At 55.1% G+C, this 23,101-nt stretch overlaps 1 protein-coding gene across 1 annotated transcript; it reads right to left on the minus strand.

Moving 5' to 3' along the window:
- Positions 1–7,632: 7,632 nt before the first annotated feature.
- Positions 7,633–22,156, minus strand: LOC119108195 (exportin-5). The gene is made up of 14 exons (XM_037231771.1): positions 22,100–22,156; positions 19,932–20,204; positions 18,078–18,299; positions 17,550–17,825; positions 16,816–17,037; positions 16,237–16,296; positions 15,967–16,029; positions 15,253–15,480; positions 13,203–13,391; positions 11,369–11,598; positions 10,750–10,857; positions 10,275–10,407; positions 8,474–8,602; positions 7,633–8,094 (listed from the first exon to the last, which is right to left on the minus strand). The coding sequence occupies exons 2-14, from the start codon at positions 20,139–20,141 to the stop codon at positions 7,954–7,956; spliced, it is 2,211 nt and encodes a 736-aa protein (XP_037087666.1). The 5' UTR covers positions 20,142–20,204; positions 22,100–22,156; the 3' UTR covers positions 7,633–7,953.
- Between the last annotated feature and the right edge of the window lie 945 nt (positions 22,157–23,101).

Raw genomic sequence — 23,101 nt, forward strand, 5'->3', positions numbered from 1 at the left:
ACATTCTTCGGCCCTCTCCATCCCGAAATCTGGCGATCACACCCAAATTTCTAATTACTTCCCCATTCCCCTTTATTTCTGTGATCGCTAAAATCATAGAGCGCGCCGTCCATCAGCAGCTTTGTCAGTATATCTACCCCAACCACCTTCTCTTCTCTTCCCACCACGGTTTCCGCCTCCCCCTTCGCCACTCCATGGAAACCGTTTTGACCACCAGTTCCGACCACGTCCTTTCCGCAAATGACCGGGGTGAAATATCATCGTTCTGGCTCCTATATTTCAGCGAGTGTTTCGATGCAATGACCACCCAAAACTTCTCTACAAACTGCATGTCTGCGGTATCGATACATCCTGGTGTCCAGCCTACCTTCGTAATCACACCCAAAACGTTGGTCTAACTAACCGTTCGGGCACCTCGAAAGTCTCCTCTAAACTTCCAAACAGTATCATGGCACTCCACGGGCCCGCACTGGGCCCTTCCTGTTCAGCGTATTCATGGACGATCTGAGTCTTTTCGCGGAGGACGCTGTGGTGGTCCAGGACGCGGATGATGTTCAGCTTTTGGAACGTAGTCCCAAATCTCAGTTAATTAGCGCTATCGCTCGTTTGGAGCATGTTTTGGCCTCACCTGATTGGTTCAGATTCAACGGCCTTACGATCAATGCCGATAAAGCGCAGGTGATGCTGCTTAGAAGCCAACAAAATCTCCGCATCGTTCTCTTGTTCACTGTCAAATTCCGCGATCACTTTTTGTGATCTCCTGTTTGGAAGCCAACAATATTTGGCTCGTCCTCGTACACAATCTCCGTTGAAATTTACACGTTTCGCACGTCCGTAAGCCCTGTTACGGCATCTCAGCTGGTCAATCACATCTGAGGCACAGCCTGCCCGCCAGTGTCCTGATCATCCTGGTGAACGCCTTGGCTCTGTCGCAGGCTCGTTATTACATGTCAGTATACGGCAGCGGCTCACAGCTCAATATGGCCAGGATTCAGCACGTGCTAGGCTTTGCTGTGAACCTCGTTTCCTGCTGCAAAATATCGGCCATGTGTCGGACCTACATCAAAGGCTCGGCTGGCTCTCCGATGCAGACCTGGGCAGGTACAACACCACATCACTCAACCACAAGATCCTCCATTCGGGCGGGCGTGACTCACTTGCTCGTCTGCCCCGCACTGTGTGTTAATGTTTGCCCCGCACTGTGTGTTAATGTTTGCCCCGCACTGTGTGTTAATGTTTGCCCCGCACTGTGTGTTAATGTTTGCCCCGCACTGTGTGTTAATGTTTGCCCCGCACTGTGTGTTAATGTTTGCCCCGCACGGTCGACCTCACGGGACAGAACAGGGGTCTTTTTTACTTCGTTCGCATACTGAGACAGGAAAACAAACGTTTTACTATTCGCGCATCCAAGATGAATAACGAACTCCAGGACTATCTTCGACTTCTGCAGATTGTCACTTTCTCAAGGCCTTTGAAGAGGCATTTCGTGAGACATCGCAGGTTGTCATGGCCGGTTTGTGCGACGGAGTCGTTGCTGGTGTGCATTTGCATGTGTTTCAGTGCGTTGGTTTGGGGGTGATTATCCTTGTCCTCATTTCCTGTCAGCCGTCCATTTCTGCTGACGATGGGTTGCAATAGTCCGGAGTTGATTCTGGATTGCCCAAATAAACGTCAATCAATCAATCAAATGGATGCGTGATTTGGTACCGGCTATACCATCTTACGCTAAAGCGAAACGGCTCTGAAAATGGAGCGTCGCATCTGCACCGCCCAAATGACACCCATTTACAATCCATTGATCGCAGCGGACAAACAGCTTCACTTATTGTACCTAACTCCAACAAAAGTAGTCGCGCTCTTTTTGTAACATTTTGTCGACCGGAGACAATAATTGCCAGGACTATTGCCCTCGTCTGGTGTGTTAGAACGTACACAGCGCTTCAGCCCCCTCGGTTAGCTCAACTGGTAAGTTACCGAACTTGCAACTGGTGACCTGCGTCGAGCCCCAGCACTGGCGAGGAGAGAATTCGGGCTGTGACGCATGCATGACTGGGAGACAGACTCATCCAGTCTTCCTCAGGACTGCATAACACGTGGCGTTGGCCTAGGAAGATGACGTAAGCGTCGTGTCCAACTGCGGCAACATTAAAACGCCCTCACGCTCTAGTCGTGTACAACTGCGGCAACATTAAACCCCCCCCACGCTCTAGTCGTGTACAACTGCGGCAACATTAAAACCCCCCCACGCTCTAGTCGTGTCCAACTGCGGCAACATTAAAACCCCCTCACGCTCTAGTCGTGTACAACTGCGGCAACATTAAAACCCCCTCACGCTCGAGTCGTGTACAACTGCGGCAACATTAAAACCCCCCCACGCTCTAGTCGTGTACAACTGCGGCAACATTAAAACCCCTCACGCTCTAGTGCGCTTTTCTTCTCGGAGGTTGCTGTTGCTTGCAGAACTTTAAACTGTAACGCACAATGAAGTTGCTGTTCGCAACATTTCTGATCGGGGATGTCTTCGGCAGCAGACACGTCAGACGGATGGAATGATTAATGGTCGGCCCATTCGTTCGATGGTGCAGTAATGAGGCTTGACGGGCACCGAAGCGAGCTGAAGGGACGAGGCTGTTGAGAAGATCTGAGGCTGACGCTGACGCTGCGGTCGGTTGTGTTTGCGTGTCGGGCGAGTGAATGTTAGCATCCATCACCATTTATCCCCCCCCCCCCCCCATTTAGCAAGTCATAAGAAGTAAAACCAAATAATCAGTTCAAGATTTCTTCTATGCTCAGCTTTTGATCCGATAGATTTTTGGGATCAGTGCCCGCGCTAAGTGATGCTAGTGGCGTGAGCGACGCCAACACGCGACCATGCGACGCTGCCATGCGATCGTGGAACTCCGTGTCTACGGTAGAATTTTACCACGAAAGCTTAATGTGCCACAACCTTGCACAGCCAGCCCTATTCTGAGGGTAGAACTCTCTGACACCACCTGAACTTTACCGCACCCTTTGCTACGGGGCACAATCCATGCCAACCAGGACCAAGAAATGATTGCGCAAAGCGCCTGGAACCATACTCGCCACCAGCGTGTTATTTGGAATGTAGGCGCTCGAACAAAGTGAGCTATTGGGACGAAAAATAGCATGGAAGGGAATATCAGTAATTTCTGCTGGCAAGCTTATGGGAAAACATTTGCGCTTCTGGTTTGACGAAGTGACATGTTTGGAATTAGGAACGTGACAGCATATCGAAATAAGGTTCATCCATTCTATGTTTAGAACTGTGTTTAACTTCCATCTGGGTGGTTCCAGACCACGGCACCAGGATCCGTAAATGCATAGCTTTTTTGATTTTTCACACTCAGTATCAATAAAATTCTACACTGGCACAGCCAGCCGTGTACTTCAGTTGCCTGGAGACCAATATTCATATACATCTCGCGTTGTACACTTCTGATTACGTTTGTGATGTTTTCTTTGCCTTAAATTTGGCCACGTGGTTCTGACCGAGGCGTCGCTCCTCGCCAAACTCCACCCAATATATCCCAAAATATCAGTGTGGCGATCTTACCGTTCTTCCTGATGGAAGTTATACGCAGCTATCAACATAGAAATTAGTAATATGCTTCGTCGCTATTCATTCTAAATATGTCGCTTTTGTTATTTCTGCGTTGCCAATGTTCTTTTCCCCAAATGCTAAAGCTTGTCCGCGAAAAAACAACTGACATTTCCTTCCCTTCTGTAGTCAGAGCCACTAGTTCAGCCTGTTAGAGCGTCTTCATTCCGATATAGCTACCGTTGGCGATAAGGGTTCGGCTCGCTTTATACGCTCATTGTTTGTCCATGGCTGGTACGGGCTGCGGCCGGTAAAACTTGATCAATTATGAAAAGCAGGCATTCCAATGCGTTTACAAAGCCTGGAGGCACCGGTCACTTAAGTATATTTGACGCTGACACTGAGGGGTCATGCGCATATACGAAAATGGGGATGTGACGTATAAAGCGGGCCCTCTGACCACCGGCACCCTGCTGCCCGGGGCAGTCTGACGTCAGTCGGCTCCGGGGAGGGCTGGAGCGGGCCCTCTGACCACCGGCACCCTGCTGCCCGGGGCAGACTGACGTCAGTCGGCTCCGGGGAGGGCTGGAGCGGGCCCATTGACTGCCGGCGCCCTGCTGCCCAGGGCAGTCTGACGTCAGTCGGCTCCGGGGAGGGCTGGGGCGGGCCCTCTGACCACCGGCACCCTGCTGCCCGGGACAGACTTACGTCTTACGTCTAGGCTTACATCTCACGTCCAGGCTTACGTCTTACGTCTAGGCTTACGTCTTCCGTCAACGCAGTCTTATGTCAGTCGGCTCCGGTGGGGGCTGGAACGAGGAGCTCCGTATTTGAACTGTGGTTGGGATGTGTCTGCGATGCCGCCTGCACAGCCTTAGTGTTCACCTTTATCACCTCAATTTTTTACATTATCCACGTCGTTTGATATTCCGCGCCTCTGCGTCGTTTGATATTCCACGCCTCTGTCGTCGTTTGATATATCGCATTTGTCATCCCCCGCCACGCAATGTTTCTCGCTAATTTCGGGTGTGATCGATGGGTGTGGTGAACGGCAAACTGACAATATACATATTCCACAAATACTATTGGCTGAATATAATGCCTGTACTTTTTGGGGTATCCAAGGTGGTGGGCGAAACCACCCGAGTTCATGGTCTTCCGCGAAGTTTTTGGCTGAGTGCACCGCTTGGATGAGATGTCATGAACAACGAGAGAAACGCCACCATTCAAACAATTTTTCTGTTGAACCAAATCATGATTTCACTGGGTAATTGTTTTCTTATTTTTATCCGACTTTTTATCGATGATACCATGAGGGTTCATATTTATGTCCGGGAAGTTGATGTTGGTGTTAATGTGCTACGTTCTGTGTTGTTTGTGCTGTAGTATCCGTGTTCTTGTCACGTTCAGTTGTTCGCTTCATACTCTGGCTGCGGAGCGCTGAATTGTGCAGCCGCGCTGCAGAGAGCTGATGTGATCCAGCTCTCAGTATCTCTCTGCTAACTACAAACACCAGCCACAGCATAGTGTGAGAACTATCTCCAACATGAACCCCATGAAATCTGTCAGCAATGTACCGAAGTGGGGAGCCTCCACGAGCCCCGTTGGTAGACCACATAGACATGCGTTTCAAATGCCTGGGGCCGATGCCATGTTGTGAGGTCTATATTTCCCTGTTACACTTACAATATCGCCTGTTGGCAACGCGTCTACATAATGCGGTCATTCACAGCCAGAGTATGGACGTAAAACGACACGAAGGCAACCCATGTTTTCGTCCGTCGGGGTCCTGTTGGCGGCGCGGCAGCTGTCGAGGCCGGTCCGCCCGGGGTGGCCGATGGTGTCTGTTCACCGGTCCGCCCGGGGTGGCCGATGGTGTCTGTCCACCGGTCCGCCCGGGGTGGCCGATGGTGTCTGTCCACCGGTCCGCCCGGGGTGGCCGATGGTGTCTGTTCACCGGTCCGCCTGGGGTGGCCGATGGTGCGTCCACCGGTCCGTCCGGGGTGGCCGATGGTGCCAGTCCACCTTTCCGCCTGGGGTGGCCGATGGTGTCTGTCCACCCTTCCGCCTGGGGTGGCCAATGGTGCCTGTCCACCGATCCGTCTAGCGTGGCCGATGGTGTCTGTCCACCGGTCCGCCCGAGGTGGCCGATGGTGCCTGTCCACCGGTCCGCCTGGGTTGACCGATGGTGCCTCTGCAGCGCTCATTCGGCTCCTCCGCGGCTTCCTCCGCTGACTTCACGCCGGCACAGAAGGCTCGACGCTGCACAACCAAATGGTGGCGAAGACGGCCGTTCGCTGGTCTGCCGGACTGATGAAAACCATGCACCTTCCACGCGCTGGTCGGTCGGAACGTTTCGACAGGATGGGGTGTAACAGTGTTAAGTGATACCGTCCTTGCATGACGCGAACAAGAGTGAAATTATCTTTTTAGTCATTTCATGCGGTTGCCCATTTTTTAACAGCCGGCTCTCCCTTGAGGTATCGCATGCAAATCCAACTGGTGTGTTCATGGACTGACACTGATAGAAGTCAAACCCCAATGAACGTCATGAGAAAAAAATGATACCCAGTATCATACTTCAACGACTGTTACCTAAATCCCCATGTTCTGGGAATCAAAAGCCACCGCCAATACGAGAGGCACATATTCGATGTAACGTAATCCAACATACAACTGACATTAAAACCTACAACACTGTGAGGATGAATTCATTTGCCAACTGATGAGGCGTAACTACGTTTTCGTGCCACGCAAAGTCAAATGACGCGTCCTCGGAATAACGCCGATTGCAATCGGGCTACACTGAGAACCGGCATTAAAGGACACAAATTATCCCTGGCGTCCAGTTTCAACAATTGAACGGTTCCCAGTTTGAAAAGGTCAAAAATGTCAACGTAGGTCATAAACCTTCAATGACGTTATAAATGTGTATAATTTGTGAAAGGTCAGAAGAGTGTAGGCATTCCGCTCAGGTTGTCTTGTATGTTTATCGAGGGAGCGTAACCCTACGAAACTCTGGCATACGAACATTTGTTCTAGAATCGTACGCCAGGCGCACACACATCCCGTCAGGAACAATGTTTATTACGCTAAAAAACGAAAGGCATGCGGGGAAGGCAGCACATGTACCATTACAGGCTGAAGAAACAAGCCGTATCACAGCGTGATTACGACCAGAGATAACTATCTGGCCAGTGAAGGAGGAATGTTTAGAGATCGACAGGTAACGGGGGTGGACAATCATGGGATGTACCAGAGAGAAGGTAGGAGTGGGATGGGATGGGGCGTAACGAGACACGGAGGTGGGAAGGCGAGAAACCAGCGAAACGGTTCGCGGAAGGGTGGACGCGAAACATGAAAATGAATAGGGCTGAGTCTCACCTGTTTTGTCGTCTACTGGTCAGCGGGACGATAAATATGCCTCGCAATAACAGCTTTTCAACTCACTGAGCCACGAAGAAACCCAATATTGATGATGTTGCGCTTTGTCCTCTGCCACAAAGCTATCAACTAAAAAACCGCTGTAGTAAAAGAGCCTCTACCACGTGCTCGCCTCCCTTTAAGGTCAGGCTAAGGGCGATATTTTACAGAATTATCACATCATTAATACTAGACTTTGACAACGAGGAAGACACCAAAATGAACCGGGGAAACACTCTATAATTCCCATGCGTTTAGCTCCGGATCATTTTCCGCACGTCCAATCCTTTAAGACAGCGAGAGGAAGATGACAGACAACGCGGAAAGAAATGGGGAGATTGAAAGGAGTTGCACATAAAGAGGGAGACGGAGGCACAGCATCGACCCTTTCCAGAGTCAGACAAGGCTCCGCTGCCCCCTGCTTTGACCATTTGGCAGCACGAGGACAGCAGGTCGTGTTTGAACACGGGTGGTGCGGCGCGCGACAGGGCCCGCCGGAGCGGGCCGGCAGCCGCCCAGCTGCGCCTCCCAGAACATCGGCACGCGGCTCACGACTCGGTGGGTGGGGCAGCGCGCGACAGGGCCCGCCGGAGCGAGCAGGCAGCCGCCCAGCTGCGCCTCCCAGAACATCGGCGCGCGGCTCAGGACTCAGCGGGTGGGGCAGCGCGCGACAGGGCCCGCCGGAGCGGGCCGGCAGCCGCCCAGCTGCGCCTCCCAGAACATCGGCACGCGGCTCAGGGCTCGGTGGGTGGGGCAGCGCGTGACGTCTCGCAGCCTGGCGCCCTCTACGCCCTGAGGTCGGACCGCACGAGGGCAACGACTCTGCGGATTTCGCCCCTGCTTCCGCTGCGTCTGCCGGGAGCCGCCGCTGGAGCCGCATCAGCGGGACGACCTGGCCGCGCCGCCATCAGGCGTCGCCTCGGTGCCGGGCCGACGCGACTGGTGCCGCGCGCCAGGCACGGGCCGGTGGCTCACGTGTCGCCGAACAAGTCGGCCAGCGATACGACGTCGGGCTGGGGCAGCCGTGGTGGCCGCGTCTCTCGACCCATCGGCACCAGGTCACGGATCGAGGCCTTCTTCTGGAACAGCTGGCTCATGCTGCGACTGACCAGCTGACGGACAGAGGCAGCGGAGAGCAGCCGGTCATGTCCCGCCACAGCTGGCACGGCGCACGAGGCGGCACCGTCAACAGCGACACAAGCAAGGCAGCGTGACGCCGAACGCCGTGGCACCACGCATTGGGGACGGGGAGGGAAGACAAGGTGCGTCGATCACAACGGTCATTTTGTGACACCACCACCAAGAATTACACGCGAAACAGTTCGCCCCCGCAGCATGAACGCAACAACAAACAGACGCTTTAGAACAACAGCTCATGACTACCACAGCGCCGTTGTAAAAATAAGCCGGGCGCCAAAATCGTCCCCAAAAGTCGCTACAAAAATTGCTCGACTTGTCGCCAGTCTTACCCGTACATCCGCCCATACTTACCGGCTTGATTAGCCTCCTGATCTCTTCTTTCTTGAGTTTATCACTTTTTGAGATCTTCGGGATGTTGAAAACCTTCTCTTGTAGCTTTTCAACCATTTCGGCGTTCACCTCTGGTATTTGGCTAATCACCTGAAAGCACGATACGCCGTTCACCGTCAAGCATTCAGCCATCAGTCGTGAAGAGCGACACTAGCAGAAGACCACCATCTAGCCCTACAACAAACAGTGCCACATCGTAACGCCTCCTTCGCTAGCAGTGGGCTCCAAACAAGAGCGGCCGCCGCTGGTTGCGGCACCCTCCGACGCGCCGCTGCAGGCGTCCCGCCGGCGCACCAGAGCCGGGCGAGGCAGAGTCGCCGCTCCCATGCGAGAGTGGCCGCCGTGGACCGCCGTCGCCGGGCCGAGAGACACCGCTGGCGAGCAATCCATCCCGCTTCCATCTGGCCGCCCGGGAAAGGCAGAGGGCCGATTTGGCTACTCGGGCAACCTCCAAGCCGACGATTGCGGAGGCGGGGCCACATGGTTTGGGCCGACGCACTTGTGGTATTGCTTGTATATTATGAAAATGTAGTATCGCGACATACACCGTTATACATGCGTGTATGTATGTATGTATGCGTGTATGAATGAATGAATGAATGAATGAATGAATGAATGCATGAATGTATGTATGTATGTGTGTATGTATGCATTATGTATGTATGTATGTATGTATGTATGTATGTATGTATGTATGTACGTGTGTATGTATTTATTATGTATGTATGTACGCATGTATGCATTATGTATGGATGTATGGATGGATGGATGGATGGATAAAGGTACGCATGCGTTTATGTATGTACGTATGTATGTATATATGTATGCATGTATGCATTATGTATGTATGCATGGATGGATGGATGGATGGATGGATAAATGCACGCATGCTTTATGTACGCATGTATGGTACGCTTCTGGTCGTGAGAAGACGCTGATTACCCACATTATTCGGACCGTGTCGTTGATCTCCGACACGCTTAGCACTAGTCATCACGGATCGCTTCTATTGCCTTCCATCCGCATGATCTCGGTACCGTTGTGCTTTGATATAGATACTCTTCATCAACACAAATGCTTGCTTCTTTCTTTTTTGCTTACGAGTCCCATAATGGTACGTACTTCATAAGAACTCTTCTAATGTTCAGGAACGCGTCGTCGCGTGCGTTTGGACGACCGTGCGGCGGGTTGCTCGGCATCAACTGCATGCGCTGTCAAAAGGAGACAGGCTCCTCTTGCCCAGCCCGGCTGCACTTGGAGAAGCGGAGAGGTACGGCTCGGTGCCGCGCGGCAAACCGGTCCGGTATGAGGTGGGCTCATAAAGAGGTGTGTAACAGGGCCTGGGACGCTCGCGCCGGGGACACAACAGTGACCCCGCACGACGTGGCCATGTCCGACGAGCCTGACCTGCAGCCTCCGGCGTCGTGAGAGGGCCGGCCCCGCGGGTCCAATTCCTGTTCCCCCGAGGACCTCCCCCACCACTAGTCAAGCAATCCGATCCTCCTCGCATCCTCGCTGCATGTCTCATCGAGATGAGCGTGTCCCCGTGTGTCCGAATGTCTCCATAGTCCAGACGTCAAGTTGGCTACTTGGTTGCACACTTCTCCCAGACCCTGCTAAAATCATGACTGAAATGCGTATGGAAAACTCGTCTATGGAGAGGGGGATAAGACGTCAATAAGGCACGACACTTGGTCTCCAAGATCGGCGGACGGCGCCAGCGATGCGGTGTGCCCCGCACCCCGCCACCGTCTCGGCGTACCTGGTCCACGGCGGAGGCGTGGCCCGGCCGCAAGCACACGTAGGCGGCCGTGATGGCCGACACCAGGCTGGTGAGGTTGGCCTGGTGGTGTCCCTGTACCTCCAGACCGTGCAGCAGCCAGTACAGCAGCTGGCTGAAACCCACACCCGCGGCGTCGTCAGCACGGCTCCCTGACGGTGCGCAGAATGGTCGGCCGGCTGAGACCGCGGACCGGCGGGTCTGGCACGTGACGCCGTGACGCCTCCACGATCGGCGTCGGCTGACAAGATCCGCACGAGTGCACCTCACAGCCGATCCGGGCTAGACAAGCCGCCGTCGGTCACACACCTCCCGCCGACTCAATGGGGCTTAGCAGCACAGGTTGGTGGCTACCACCCAGCACCGCCCGTGCCACCCGTAGACACTGGGCCGCACCATCTCCGCCGCCTGCAGGCGCCGCCGGGCTCCACCTGCACGGTCTAAGCCAATGACTAACCTGGCGGCGCCATCGTCCACCAGCTGGGCCTCCACCAGAGCGCGCACCACCAGCGGCGACAGCTCCGTGGCCTTCAGCGCGGCCACCGAGTCGCCCCAGCCGATCGCCCTGGTCGACAGACCAGCCAGTCTGGTCAGACACTACCGAGCGGCTCGGCGCAGCGCCGCAGGAACGGGCCGGCGCCGGGTACCGGCTCAGTCTAACGCTACGGCATTTGGGTCCTGTGATTTACACCTATTGTGACATTCAGATAGCTCGTCACGGCGAAGAGTGCATGGCATGACTGGCAAAATAGGAATGCCCAGTCCGTTAGTAATATTGTATGGAAGGTAAAGTAGGTAATGATACGTAAATATGAGCCTGTCAGGAGCGGCACGAAGCCCTCATTCCACTGGCTTTGTTCTCATGAAGCGCCAAAAATCAGCCAAATAGCAAAATAAACGCTTACTCAACTTCACATGATCATGATGACATATTGTGAATACAACACTGGACACAAACACGGAAGACCAAGGTTCCTAATGTCAGCTGCAGAACGCTCGACTCAAACCACGACGATGACGCGGACAGCTGTTCATCCTTTTCGCTCCGTGTTCGCGACAGCCGGGCCGGGGCTCACCTGAAGACGATGGTGAGCAGCGGCCGGGCCAGACTGGGGTTGCGCAGTGCCGCCAGACCCTGCGCCGTCACAGCCGTCTTGGTTGGCTGCTGCACCGCCGGCAGCACGCCCTCCTCCATGGCGTCGTCTTCGACGGCCGACGCGACGCCGGCGGCCGAGGTCAGCAGGACGGCAGCCAGCTGCGCCGTCTCCCGAGTCAGCTGGCGCAGCAGCTGCTCAGCCACCACCGCCTGACGGGGCAGACATCACACAGGGTCAGCTGGCGCAGCAGCTGCTCAGCCACCACCGCCTGACGGGGCAGACATCACACAGGGTCAGCTGGCGCAGCAGCTGCTCAGCCACCACCGCCTGACGGGGCAGACATCACACAGGGTCAGCTGGCGCAGCAGCTGCTCAGTCGCCACCGCCTGACGGGGCAGACATCACACAGGGTCAGCTGGCGCAGCAGCTGCTCAGCCACCACCGCCTGACGGGGCAGACATCACACGGGGTCAGCTGATGGGCCAGCTGCTCAGCCACCACCGCCTGACGGGGCAGACATCACACAGGGTCACCTGGCGCAGCAGCTGCTCAGTCGCCACCGCCTGACGGGGCAGACATCACACAGGGTCAGCTGATGGGCCAGCTGCTCAGCCACCACCGCCTGACGGGGCAGACATCACACAGGGTCAGCTGGCGCAGCAGCTGCTCAGTCGCCACCGCCTGACGGGGCAGACATCACACAGGGTCAGCTGGCGCAGCAGCTGCTCAGCCGCCACCGCCTGACGGGGCAGACATTATACGTAGTCAGCTGACGGGACAGCTGCTCAGCCACCACCGCCTGACGGGGCAGACATCACACAGGGTCAGCTGGCGCAGCAGCTGCTCAGCCGCCACCGCCTGACGGGGCAGACACGGGGTCAGCTGACGGGCTAGCCCTCTTCTTCGCCTCATGTATCAGTTTCCAGGATTTCGTCTGACATTTCGATACGACCACACGCTTTAGTAGTGTACACCAGATGTGTCATGATGTTTTAGCCAGATACGAGCGTCTGTATCATAATCAAGAGCGAAGGGGGTTCACATCCATTGCCACTGTTGTCAATGGATTGCGCATGCGTGTTGCCGCAGTTGTGCACCAAGGCTATCGTAGACGCATGCTGTTATCGATCCGTTTGTCACCTGCGGTTCACCGTGTCATGACATATTTCAAACACACATCGACTGGGGCACTCGGTAACCTGTAAGGCCAATGCGCACACACGTTGTCCCTCAGAGCTTTTCATTTGTAATATCGTATCACAACTGTATTCGACAAGTATGATGCGCGGCAGGTGGCAGCGGCCGCAGTGAAAGTCAGGTGGCGTCAGAGGACAGGATGGATCGTGCCGAGCATTGCAGCACGTGAAACTTTCGCCGCCAACTATACCCCTAACCCGGAATTTGACAATCGGATGATAAAGAGCAGGGCTCACGCATGTACTTCTTAGCGTGAGCTTTGATCCCAGAAATCCTTTTATTCAAAAAGCTCTGGACTAAAGCTTTGAGAAGTCCCAAGCGGCCAATTGGCGACATCTAGCGGGTGGCCACACACCTGTATCACTGCCAGCGGCTGACGTGGCGCGCCGCTCACCTCTGTGTCTTCGCCGTCGTTCCACTCGCTGTCCGCCTACGTGGTACGCCGCTCACCTGTGTCCTCGTCGCCGTCCCGTTCGCTGTCCGCCTACGTGGTACGCCGCTCACCTCTGTGTCCTCGTCGCCGTCCCGTTCGCTGTCCATCTGCGTGGTGCGCCGCTCACCTCTGTGTCCTCGTCGCCGTCCCGTTCGCTGTACGCCTGCGCGGTACGCCACTGACCTCTGTGTCTTCGTCGTCGTCCCGCTCACTCTCCGTCTGCGCGTCAAGCTCGAGCCGCTGCAGCTGTGTCCAGCGCACGTCCAGCCGCTCTGCCAGGTGGGTCATCAGCGAGGCCAGCAGCGGGTGCAGCAGCGGGCCGTGCAGCTCCGCCGGACACCGGCCGATCAGGGCCCGCCAGAGGCCGCGCAGCTGCCAGAACAGGGGCGCAGGGTCAGCAGGGGACACCGGCCGATCAGGGGCATTCAAAGGTCGCGCAGCTGCCTGAACAGGGGCGCAAGGTCAGCAGGGGACACCGCCGGATCAGGGACAGTCAAAGGCCGTGCGGCCGCCCGGACAGGGGCGCAGGGTCAGCAGGGAACACCACCGGATCAGGGTCCGCCAGAGGTCGCACAGCTGCCCGAGCAGGGGGGGGGGCATGATCGGTAGGGAACACCGCTGGATCACGAGCGGCCAAAGATGGGAGATCTACCGGGTAGCAAGGAAGGGTCAGCAGCGATGAGGGACAAGATCATGCTTGAAAACCAGGTACAAAGCAAAAGCCCTATCTAAATAAGATCGACAGCCCCGAACACGATGCATGGTATAGTTGGATTGGAATGGCAACTCGGAAACGCATCTTCTAAACTGAGGTTCAACAAAAACACAGCGCACTAACCATCAGCATAGCTCAATAAACCCATGTGCTCATCACCGAGATGAAAACCTGCATTCGCATAGAGATATTGCAGGCATCTACAGCCCAAAAACACATATTGGTCAGGTTCAGGCTTTTCCCAAAGACACGCACGAATAGAAGCTTGTTAACTTTTCTGCATCATCACGTGCCATGCACATCGAAAGCAGTTCTTGTAGGTTCCGTTTTCTCGTTTAGAAAAAGTGATGTAGCTAGGTGGTTTGGGATTAAATGTTAATGTTCGGACCCGTTTGAATGGAATGCCCCACCTTTGGGGCATACTTCCAAAACATATTCTACTAAAACCTCGGGACTATTCGCGTCTAATGATAGCACTGGGTGGTGCTACTACGGCACGGTAACACAACATAGGGCTAGCAATGTTTATCATTTTCTAGTCCAAGTTACGCTAACAACGCTTTGTAGCAGAACTGCACTTCTTCCCTGCAGTCACGGCCACAGTTGTCATGACAAACACCGTGGCACCTCTACTGGTGCAAATAAACGAACGTTTGTGACTGGCCTAGCGGGCGGCATGGGCCTGTCACCGAGAAGCGTATTGGTTGAAGTGTGAAGCAGTGCGTCACCATGTACCACGTGATACTCCCGTTCCCTAAGCCAAACGCGTTTCGAAGAGAGTCGCCTTGTTTAAAAACCACAGGACAGAAATCAAAGCCATCGTACAAGGTTTCGTTGAAAGCGAGGGATAAAAGCGTCTGGTTCGTTTTGTTTTGTTTTGTTTTCCTGTTTTTTTTTTTTTGGGGGGGGGGGGGTTAAACAGAGTGCTTCAAGCTTTTGCAGCATTTATCACGCAAACGTTTAGACAAATTACTGGTTGCAGAGGGTACCTGTGACAGCCTGCAAAACAGCAACCCGGAAGAGGCCTACCATTTTAACACTAACAATAAAACGTCCCATTAGCGTAAAACACGTAACAAAAAATCCTAAGAGTAAATATCTTTGAAACACTATTTATGGCTCTTAGTGGACTCAACCGAACGACCGATCTTACGCTGCAAGCATCACACCTCTGCCTGCTAGCCCAGCCCATTTACGACGCTCCTGCCCGTCACATCAACCTGTCCAACCCTTCCCATCCCCGGTCCTAGTGGCAAACTGGTCGACGCGGTCGCCGGCTCTCACCTGCACGCGCGTCCGATGGTCGGAGAGGTGTTCAAGACTGTGCAGCACGCTGCCCGTGATAAAGTCGCCGGCTCTCACCTGCACGCGCGTCCGATGGTCGGAGAGGTGTTCAAGACTGTGCAGCACGCTGCCCGTGATAAAGTCGCCGGCTCTCACCTGCACGCGCATCCGATGGTCGGAGAGGTGTTCAAGGTTGTGCAGCACACTGCCCGTGATAAAGTCGCCGGCTCTTACCTGCACGCGCATCCGATGGTCGGAGAGGTGTTCGAGGTTGTGCAGCACGCTGCCCGTGATAAAGTCGCCGAGCCGTGGCAACGTGAACAACTGGTGGCCGAGCGCCGTGCACGCGTTCACCAGCAGCGTGTGTGCCATCTCGTACAGGTGGCTGATGAAGCCCTGCATGCGCTCAAGCGGCGGCCGGCGTCCGTCGCTGGCGTCCGCCGTCCGCTCGGATGACGCCGACAGCAGCGCCAGCCGCCGCGCCGCCGACAGCTCCAGCGCCGCCGCCAGCGCCGGGTGCAGGCGCGCGCGCAGCTCGGGCGCGTCCAGCGCCGCCAGCGAGCGCAGCAGCTGGAAGACGAGCGGCAGCTGCGGCAGCACGTGCGGCGCGCACGGGCTGCGCGGCGCGCCCGACGCCGGGTCCAGGAAGCCGCCGTCGCGCAGCCGGTCGGGGTCGTCGGGCAGCCGGCAGCGCAGCAGCAGACCGCTCAGCAGGTTGACCAGCAGCGTCAGCTGGGAGCGCGTGCGGTGCCGCTCGGCGTCGGCGGCCGTCTCGGCGACCGGCGGCGACGGCGGCGGCGGCGCGTCCAGTCCCACCGCCGACATCAGGGCGCCCGGGCTCCGACACAGAGCCGACAGCTGCTTCCACGTATCCAGGTGCGGCGCCAGCAGCCGGCCCACCAGCTCCTGCTGCTGGTGGTAGTCACCGAGCCGGGCGTGTACCAACACCAGCAGCTCGGCCAGCGTGACGCCTTCCTGCGCACCCAGACGACCCGGCTCGGCCAGCAGCGCCTGCACACGAGCCACCAGCGCCGGCCACTGGGCGGCCAGCGCCGCCGGCTGCCGCGTAGCCAGCGACAGGAGCGCGTTGCAGCCGTGCCGGCGCAGCTCGCGCGAGGCGGCGTCGGCCTGCTGCGGCGCCGGCGGCTCGAACGTCACCGCCTCGAACAGGCGCTCCAGCAGCGGCGCGGTCAGCTGCGGCCGGCGCGGCAGCAGCACGGACAGCGTCGAGAGCAGCGAGACGAGCAGCGACAGCACCTCCGGGTCGGCGGTGCGCCGCTGCAGGCAGACGACGAACAGCGCCGCCGCACGCTCCGTCTGCTCGGGTAACAACGCGGCGCGCGGCGCCACTTGCTCCGTCAGGTAGACGGCCGTCTCCCAGTCGCGCAGCGGCGCCGACTGTCGGTCCAGTCGGCCGCCGGCGTCCGTCGGCAGCGGCGCCGCCACCAGCGCCGTCACCGCCTCTGCCAGCTGCTGGAACGTCTGGTCCGGTGCGGCGGCGGCCAGCGCGCGCAGCGCCTCGGTCAGCTCGGGTCGCGCGCGGCCGGCCGACGCCGCCTCGTCGTCGGCGCCCAGCTCGAGCTGGCGCCAGGCGTCGGCGGCCGGGTCAACCGGTCGACGCGCGCGCCGCTGCAGGCACTGGAACAGCGCCGGTGCTGCAGCCAACAGCGGCGCCGACCGGCCGGCCTGCGCGTGACGCAGCAGCTGCGTCCAGGCGGGCAGCAGCAGGTCGGCCACGGCCCAGCTGGGGTGCCGGCTGAGCCGCAGCAGCAGCTGCAGGAAGGCGGCCAGCCCGTCCGGCTCGCCGGCCGTCAGCTCAGGCCGACCCCAGCAGTAGGTCAGCTGCGACACGGCGCCCGCCAGCGCCTGGGCCAGCAGGCGCAGCGTGGCCAGCAGGGCGTCAGACGGCGGCTGGTCGCAGCACCAGGCCACCTGCTCGTCCAGCAGCGCCACCACGCTGGGCCGGAACACAACCAGCAGCGGCTCGCGGTCCTCGGCCCGACCGTGCCGGCTGAACAGCTGGAACGGGCGCGGGCGGCGCGTCAGAGCAGGCCACGCGGGCCGACCGCGCGGCGCGGCAGCGGCGCACCGTGGACGAGCTAAATATCGGCAGCGAGGACCTAAATATCGAGGAGCTAAATACCGCCACGCTCACTCGCTCACACCCGCTAGGGTGTACACATGCCTTTTGGGCGAAGTATAGCATTTCTTCGAAGAGCTCTCAATCGAGCACATATGTAACCAACGCACACCCACCAGGAATGGTACCAAAATAATTAAAATCGTCCGACGTATACCAAATATTAACGGCATACACACAACAAAGACCTGCCCGAACACACTTTCTCATTACAATCGCCACCCCTGAGGGCGCATCAGCAGTCCGGGCCACTCCTGCAGCGCTGAGGCCACCGAAGGGTGACCACCCACCAGTGTTGACGTCCCCTCTTCCCTGCCAGGGTCCACACCAAAGATGAGCTGGCGTTGGGCACCAGCTCGACCCTCCACATCCACAGACAATGGACACTCACCACAGTCAGGCACTCGGCAGCCGTCTGCTGCAGGCGGGGCCGGCGCAGCAGCGGCAGCAGCAGCAGCAGCAGCGCGTCACCCATCACGTGCTGCACGGCCGCCCACTCCAGGTAGCAGGCGAGCGTGGCGAGGCAGACCTGGGCCAGCGCCTCGTCCCCGCCGTCGGGTGCGGCCGCGCACGAGGTCAGCGTGCCCGTCAGCAGGCCGAACACGGCGTCCATGCTGGCCACCAGGCCGCGGTAGATGTCGCGCCGCCGCGTCGGCGCCTCCAGCGTCTGCGGCGGGCCGCAGCGGGGCGGTCATGCGTTGCCTGGCGGGAGCACGGCTCTAACATCTCGGGAGATAGCCTGCTTGTCGCCTCCACGACCCACCCGATCGCTGGACGGCTGGGGTCTGCCGAGACACGGCCCAACAAGTCGGCGTGGTCACACGAGCGCCACGTGCCAGGCCCCGCCTCCTCACGAGCTGGACAGACGGTCCGAGCACGCCCGCGCCGTCGCCGCCGGTCGGCCGGTGTGCCACCTCACCTGGAACGTGGCCACGTCCTCGGCCAGGCGCAGGAAGACGCGCAGCACGAGCTCGGTGTGAAGCGGGCCGCGCGCCGCCAGCCGGCTCATGTCCGGCACAAACTCGGCGTACTGCTGCGGCCACTCGCGCTTCACCATCTCCACCAGCGGCCGGCAGAGGGCGTCGCGCATGTGGGCCGGCGCCGCGGCCGTCACAGACGTCATCAGCTGCAGGCAGTAGTCCTGCCGACGCAGCCGGCACGTCAGCGGACAGCAGGATCCGACAGACGCCGGCGAACGCCACGCTGGTGTGAATGACGTCACTGCGATGCAGAGCACGGGCGGACTAGTGCCGTAAACACCTGGCCACCCTGTTTGGTGGGAGGCGAGCGAGTTCAGAACGGGCTTTAGCGCGAGGATGTAGGATATCAGAACTTATAGAAGCGCGCCCGTGTGCCCATTAGTGCCCAACAAAAGCATCTCATGACACCGTCGGTGACTGGCCAGGTTCGCCCACTGTGAGCGTTAACCACGCATACAGGCTCACTAACTTATCGTTTAAAAGTTTCAGTAGTATTTATCCGGAAAGTCGGCAACTTAAAGTGAGTTATCTTTCCTGCTAAACATCTGGTACTTGTATACCATGTGTGACTGCACTTCTTTTTAATACGCATGCCTCTTAAAAACAGATTCCATCGCATGAATTGCCTGTTCAGGGGCCGTGGGAATCACAATTATCGTTAGATGTAGATTCTGACATTAAAATCGACTCCGGCACCAAACAGCACGGCCATAATTATGGGAAAGCTACCGCCCGTCTGTTGCCCGCATTATACTGAACAGTGCAGTGTGCCACGCAGTCAGGACCCGCCAAACACGTCAGTGTTTCCCCTCGCGGCCGTGAATGTCACCGCCTTAGCTGGGATTGGGTGTCAATCGAACGCACGCGGTCATGGGTCTCGAGTCTGGTGCGTGCAGCGAAGTTGCGTCTGAACGAGTTGGCTGGACGTCTGCCGCCTGTTGCAAGATGCACGATATGATCTAAAAGCATCATCTTTCAACGACCTACGTTAGGCACCCGCCTGATCTTACGCTACGTTTTGAAATCTTAAGCCAGCACGCATGGCCGGGTTATGAAAAACCACGGTCCCCCGATACCAAACTTTATCTTAAAAAAAAACCTGAGATGAGCATCTGGCCCTGGATCATCCTCGAGCCTTGCTCCAAAGTTACCTCCCTGCCTTATACCTTCGCCTTCCTGGCCTTACTGTAAATATGCGAACACATAAAGAACGTAACCGTCCACGCCAGCCGTGCCAATTCAGTTATGTTGTCAAGTTGTAAGCGTAGTTGTTCATCTGACTCGAGGATGGCCCAGTGCCGAAAGCTTTTCTGTGCTATTTTAGACAACCTTTCGCATCTTGATGCCGTTATTCACATAGATAAGACAGTAGTAATAGCCTCACACCTCGAAGAAAAACCAGGAGAATGGAGATATACATGGGTTGATATCTCGGCAACATGCCTTCATCGAAGCAATAGCAGAAATGAATCAAGATAAATGATGGGTTTCGAAATAGCACTATGTTACTTAAGCCAGCAAAAAACAATGCATGGTTTCCAGATTGCGTCCGAGGTCCAATCAGACCCGACTGGCTCATAGGTCTTTGTGTGCGGTTGGGGGCTTCACGACGCACTCAGCTGCTGAGGCCATATGGCGTCGCCTGCCTGTCACCCTGGCGGGAAGGGCGGGCAACGCGGGTAATCGAATTCCGTACCTCTGGTTTCACAGACGCGCAATGGTCAATGCAGACGTGTTACACACCTCATCATTGGCAATCCAATAGGTCAATCCATATGCAATAGTTTACTCACCTTGAGAAATACTTTGTCCTGAACAGGAAGTTCATTCCAGTGGAAAGTTATAGTGGTTTCCAGGAGCTGCAGCCCCATATACCGCACAAGATCGGGTCTCTCCGAGGCGGACAGATACACGCCGCACTGTAGCGCCAATGGCGACTCCTTTAGGCGCTCGCATAACTCGTAGATCCGCTGTCTCTCGGCAGGTGGCAGTGTTGGCGACATCAGGGCTTGCATGGCTGCGGCAGCCTCCAAAGAGGCAGCCTCAACCTCGGGTGAGAAATTCATCTGAAACCAACCACAAATTAATCAGCTAAGGATACCATACATTATTCCTGCTTCACCATGGCTGAAATGCTGCCTTCAAATATTCAGAAAACCAAAAGCTGGCCTCCAAATTTTGCTGCTCAGCATATTCATGACTGAGCAAACATAGTGTTGGTTTTGTTGTTAGAGCATGAGACAGTAGACCCTTATCATGAGTTTTATGTGTATCTGGGGCAGTATTTTGCTCTTTGTGCTCTGCAGACTATGACCAGCAGCGCTAGGCAGAGAATAAGAAAAAAGAGAAGGGGCAAGGCACAAGGGCATGCCAGTCAGGGGCTGGTCTTCACTCTTGCTAGCTTTACCAGTGCCAACATCCTATGCATTGCACTATGGGGTGGGCCATAACACTCATTCCACACAAGATGTGCTACAGTGAAAACAGAAGAAACAGTGCCATAGCCCTCATAGGTGGTCAAAAAACTGCTTTGTTCTCCTTTAGCTTAACACAGTTATCCATGTGTGTGTGTGGAGCAAAGCTCATACAAGTCAAAACATACCAGCTTGTTTCTTAAATGTGACATGTTATTTCAGGGCATTCAGTGACCTCCAATGACATTGAACTTAGATGATCGTGTACATATGGCCTTCACGCAATGAGATGTCAGTACAAGGAGGCATAGAATGTCACCATATGGGGGGAGCCCCTTTGGAAGGAGCACAAACATTAACTTGGGCAGCTTCAAGGGCATTACCTCTCTCACAATGGCACTGAGAGCCAAGCTTTCTGGCTTTCTGGCTTTCTACCATTCCCTCTCATGTCTTATGCATTTTTTTCCCAACATGAACATGTCCTTAACACACTCCATACAAGTTGGAGTAGTAGGGTTACAAGAATGTTATTCTCCTTTTCCAAATAAAACACAAATAATGTTATGGTGATGTCTTGTAGAGCATTCATAACCAACACCAAGTAAGAAAAATAATCCTGGAAATAAGCCATGCTACTGAACCATTTGAAAGTGACAATCCTAGATATAAAAACAGCAATTAGTTTTAATACTGATGCTGCATAACTAATGCCACAATTATTATTATGGTAAAATCAGTCACAATTAATCTTATCAGATGCTGCCAGATGTCATCTGAAATTTCCAGGTTTTTTGATGTTCTGAACATTCAGGCACTTGAATCTCCAGCCTGAAAACTCAGTCAAGACTGATTTCATGAAATATGACAAGAGAATTAATCAGTGAGAAATTATGAAATATGAAACATGCCCAAAATATGCCAACAACCTCTCAGATTCCAAATACTTTCTGCTCACAGCTGGGTTCAAGGCCAATCTGCAAAAACAACTTGACCTGCTGTGCTGGATGCCTAAGTGACAATGATGTGCTGAACCTCCCACTTCCGTGCACCGGTGGCCAGGCTCAGTTGCACCAAATTTTCACTGTTACTAACAGACATATTATCATCTTTTATATAATTTTCACACTGATATCTTATAGATATCATCATATCTAGATATCATCAATATCTAGCAAACATGAAGTTCTCCATTTGTCCCAACTATGGTAGGGTAAGCAGCATAGATGATGGGAATTATGCAAATCTGAACACTTTCATACAGTCATGACAAATTCTATTGTTTCAGAGCCACTCCACATTGCAGGGTGTGAGCCCATGACCACTCTGACCACAATGATTAATGATCAGATATAATGATTATATCAACTCCAAGCAATTACTTAATATTTTGTTTTGTTGCAAGCGCGATTTCAGACACCGCCGCAACGTACGGAAGCTTTGTGCCAAATTGTCTGATGATACAAATGTTGTTGTGTTTAGTGTTTAACGTGCAGCAGTAGGTCGAACAGTAGCACATTTCAAACGCATTAATCAGTGACACCCCTCACCATTGCCCACCCTCGACGGGTCGCCGGTCACTCTCAACACGATGCTGCCATCGCCTCCGAAACGGCTAGTGGTGGTGAGCGCTGGATTTGAGCTTCGCAGTCCAGAAATGTGTTTCCAATTAGCGCTACCAAATTACTTATCCATCTAACCTTACCCTACCGTGATAGGAAATTTAGCAAGCGCTCAGGAGGGGGTCAATTTGACCCCAAGGAGGTTTCTCTGGAATGGTTTGCGAACGACGGGGCGTGGCCGCGCCAAATGTTGCATAGCTGTAAACGATTGAATAGCAGACCGTTTGGTGACCTGCATCAGGCCACAATCAGGTTTTGCATTCAGCGAAGTGAATTTCTAGGGAATCGTCCAACCTGATGCAACAACGGAGCGTTGGACGGGGCTATATATCTTTGAGATGCTTTTTTAAGCAGCACAACAATCGATGACCAAATTTCATTGACCTAGGGTCAGGTATAAAGGTCAGACCAAGGTCAACATCCGCCTGTTTTGTTGCTCTATGGCTTGCTGTAACGGGCAGTTTCTGGCGCTTATTTCGAATTCATTAATACATGGAACAGCTTTATGCATCTTCCATGGACTTCTTTAAGGTCATAATAGGTCACTGACCTGAAATGACCCAGATCGACGTTATGCTCTAGAAAAATACTGCTTGGTGTAATGTTTGTCGTTTATTCAAATGCAAATTCAGAGGACCTTCGAATGATTTTGGTCACTGTGTCCTTCAAAAGGTCAAATAAGGTAACTGTCATTACCTTTTCTTTAGAACAGGTGTCTAGGTTATGGGGGCACTTTGGACGCCAGTCTGGAGCTTGACCTTGTTTGACCTTATTTGACTCGAAGGTCATGGACTAGTAACCTTAATCTTATACACAGGTGAGTTTAACTACAGGCCAAAACATCCTGCAAATATTGCGTCTCTAGCTCTCTTAGTTCCTGAGATCTAAGGGTGGGCCAAACTGAACCCCACCCGAGCAAAGGGCATCCAA

Source organism: Pollicipes pollicipes, unplaced genomic scaffold, assembly GCF_011947565.3.
Source record: "Pollicipes pollicipes isolate AB1234 unplaced genomic scaffold, Ppol_2.1 Scaffold_6686;HRSCAF=7923_pilon_pilon_pilon, whole genome shotgun sequence".
Lineage (NCBI taxonomy): Eukaryota > Metazoa > Arthropoda > Thecostraca > Pollicipedomorpha > Pollicipedidae > Pollicipes > Pollicipes pollicipes.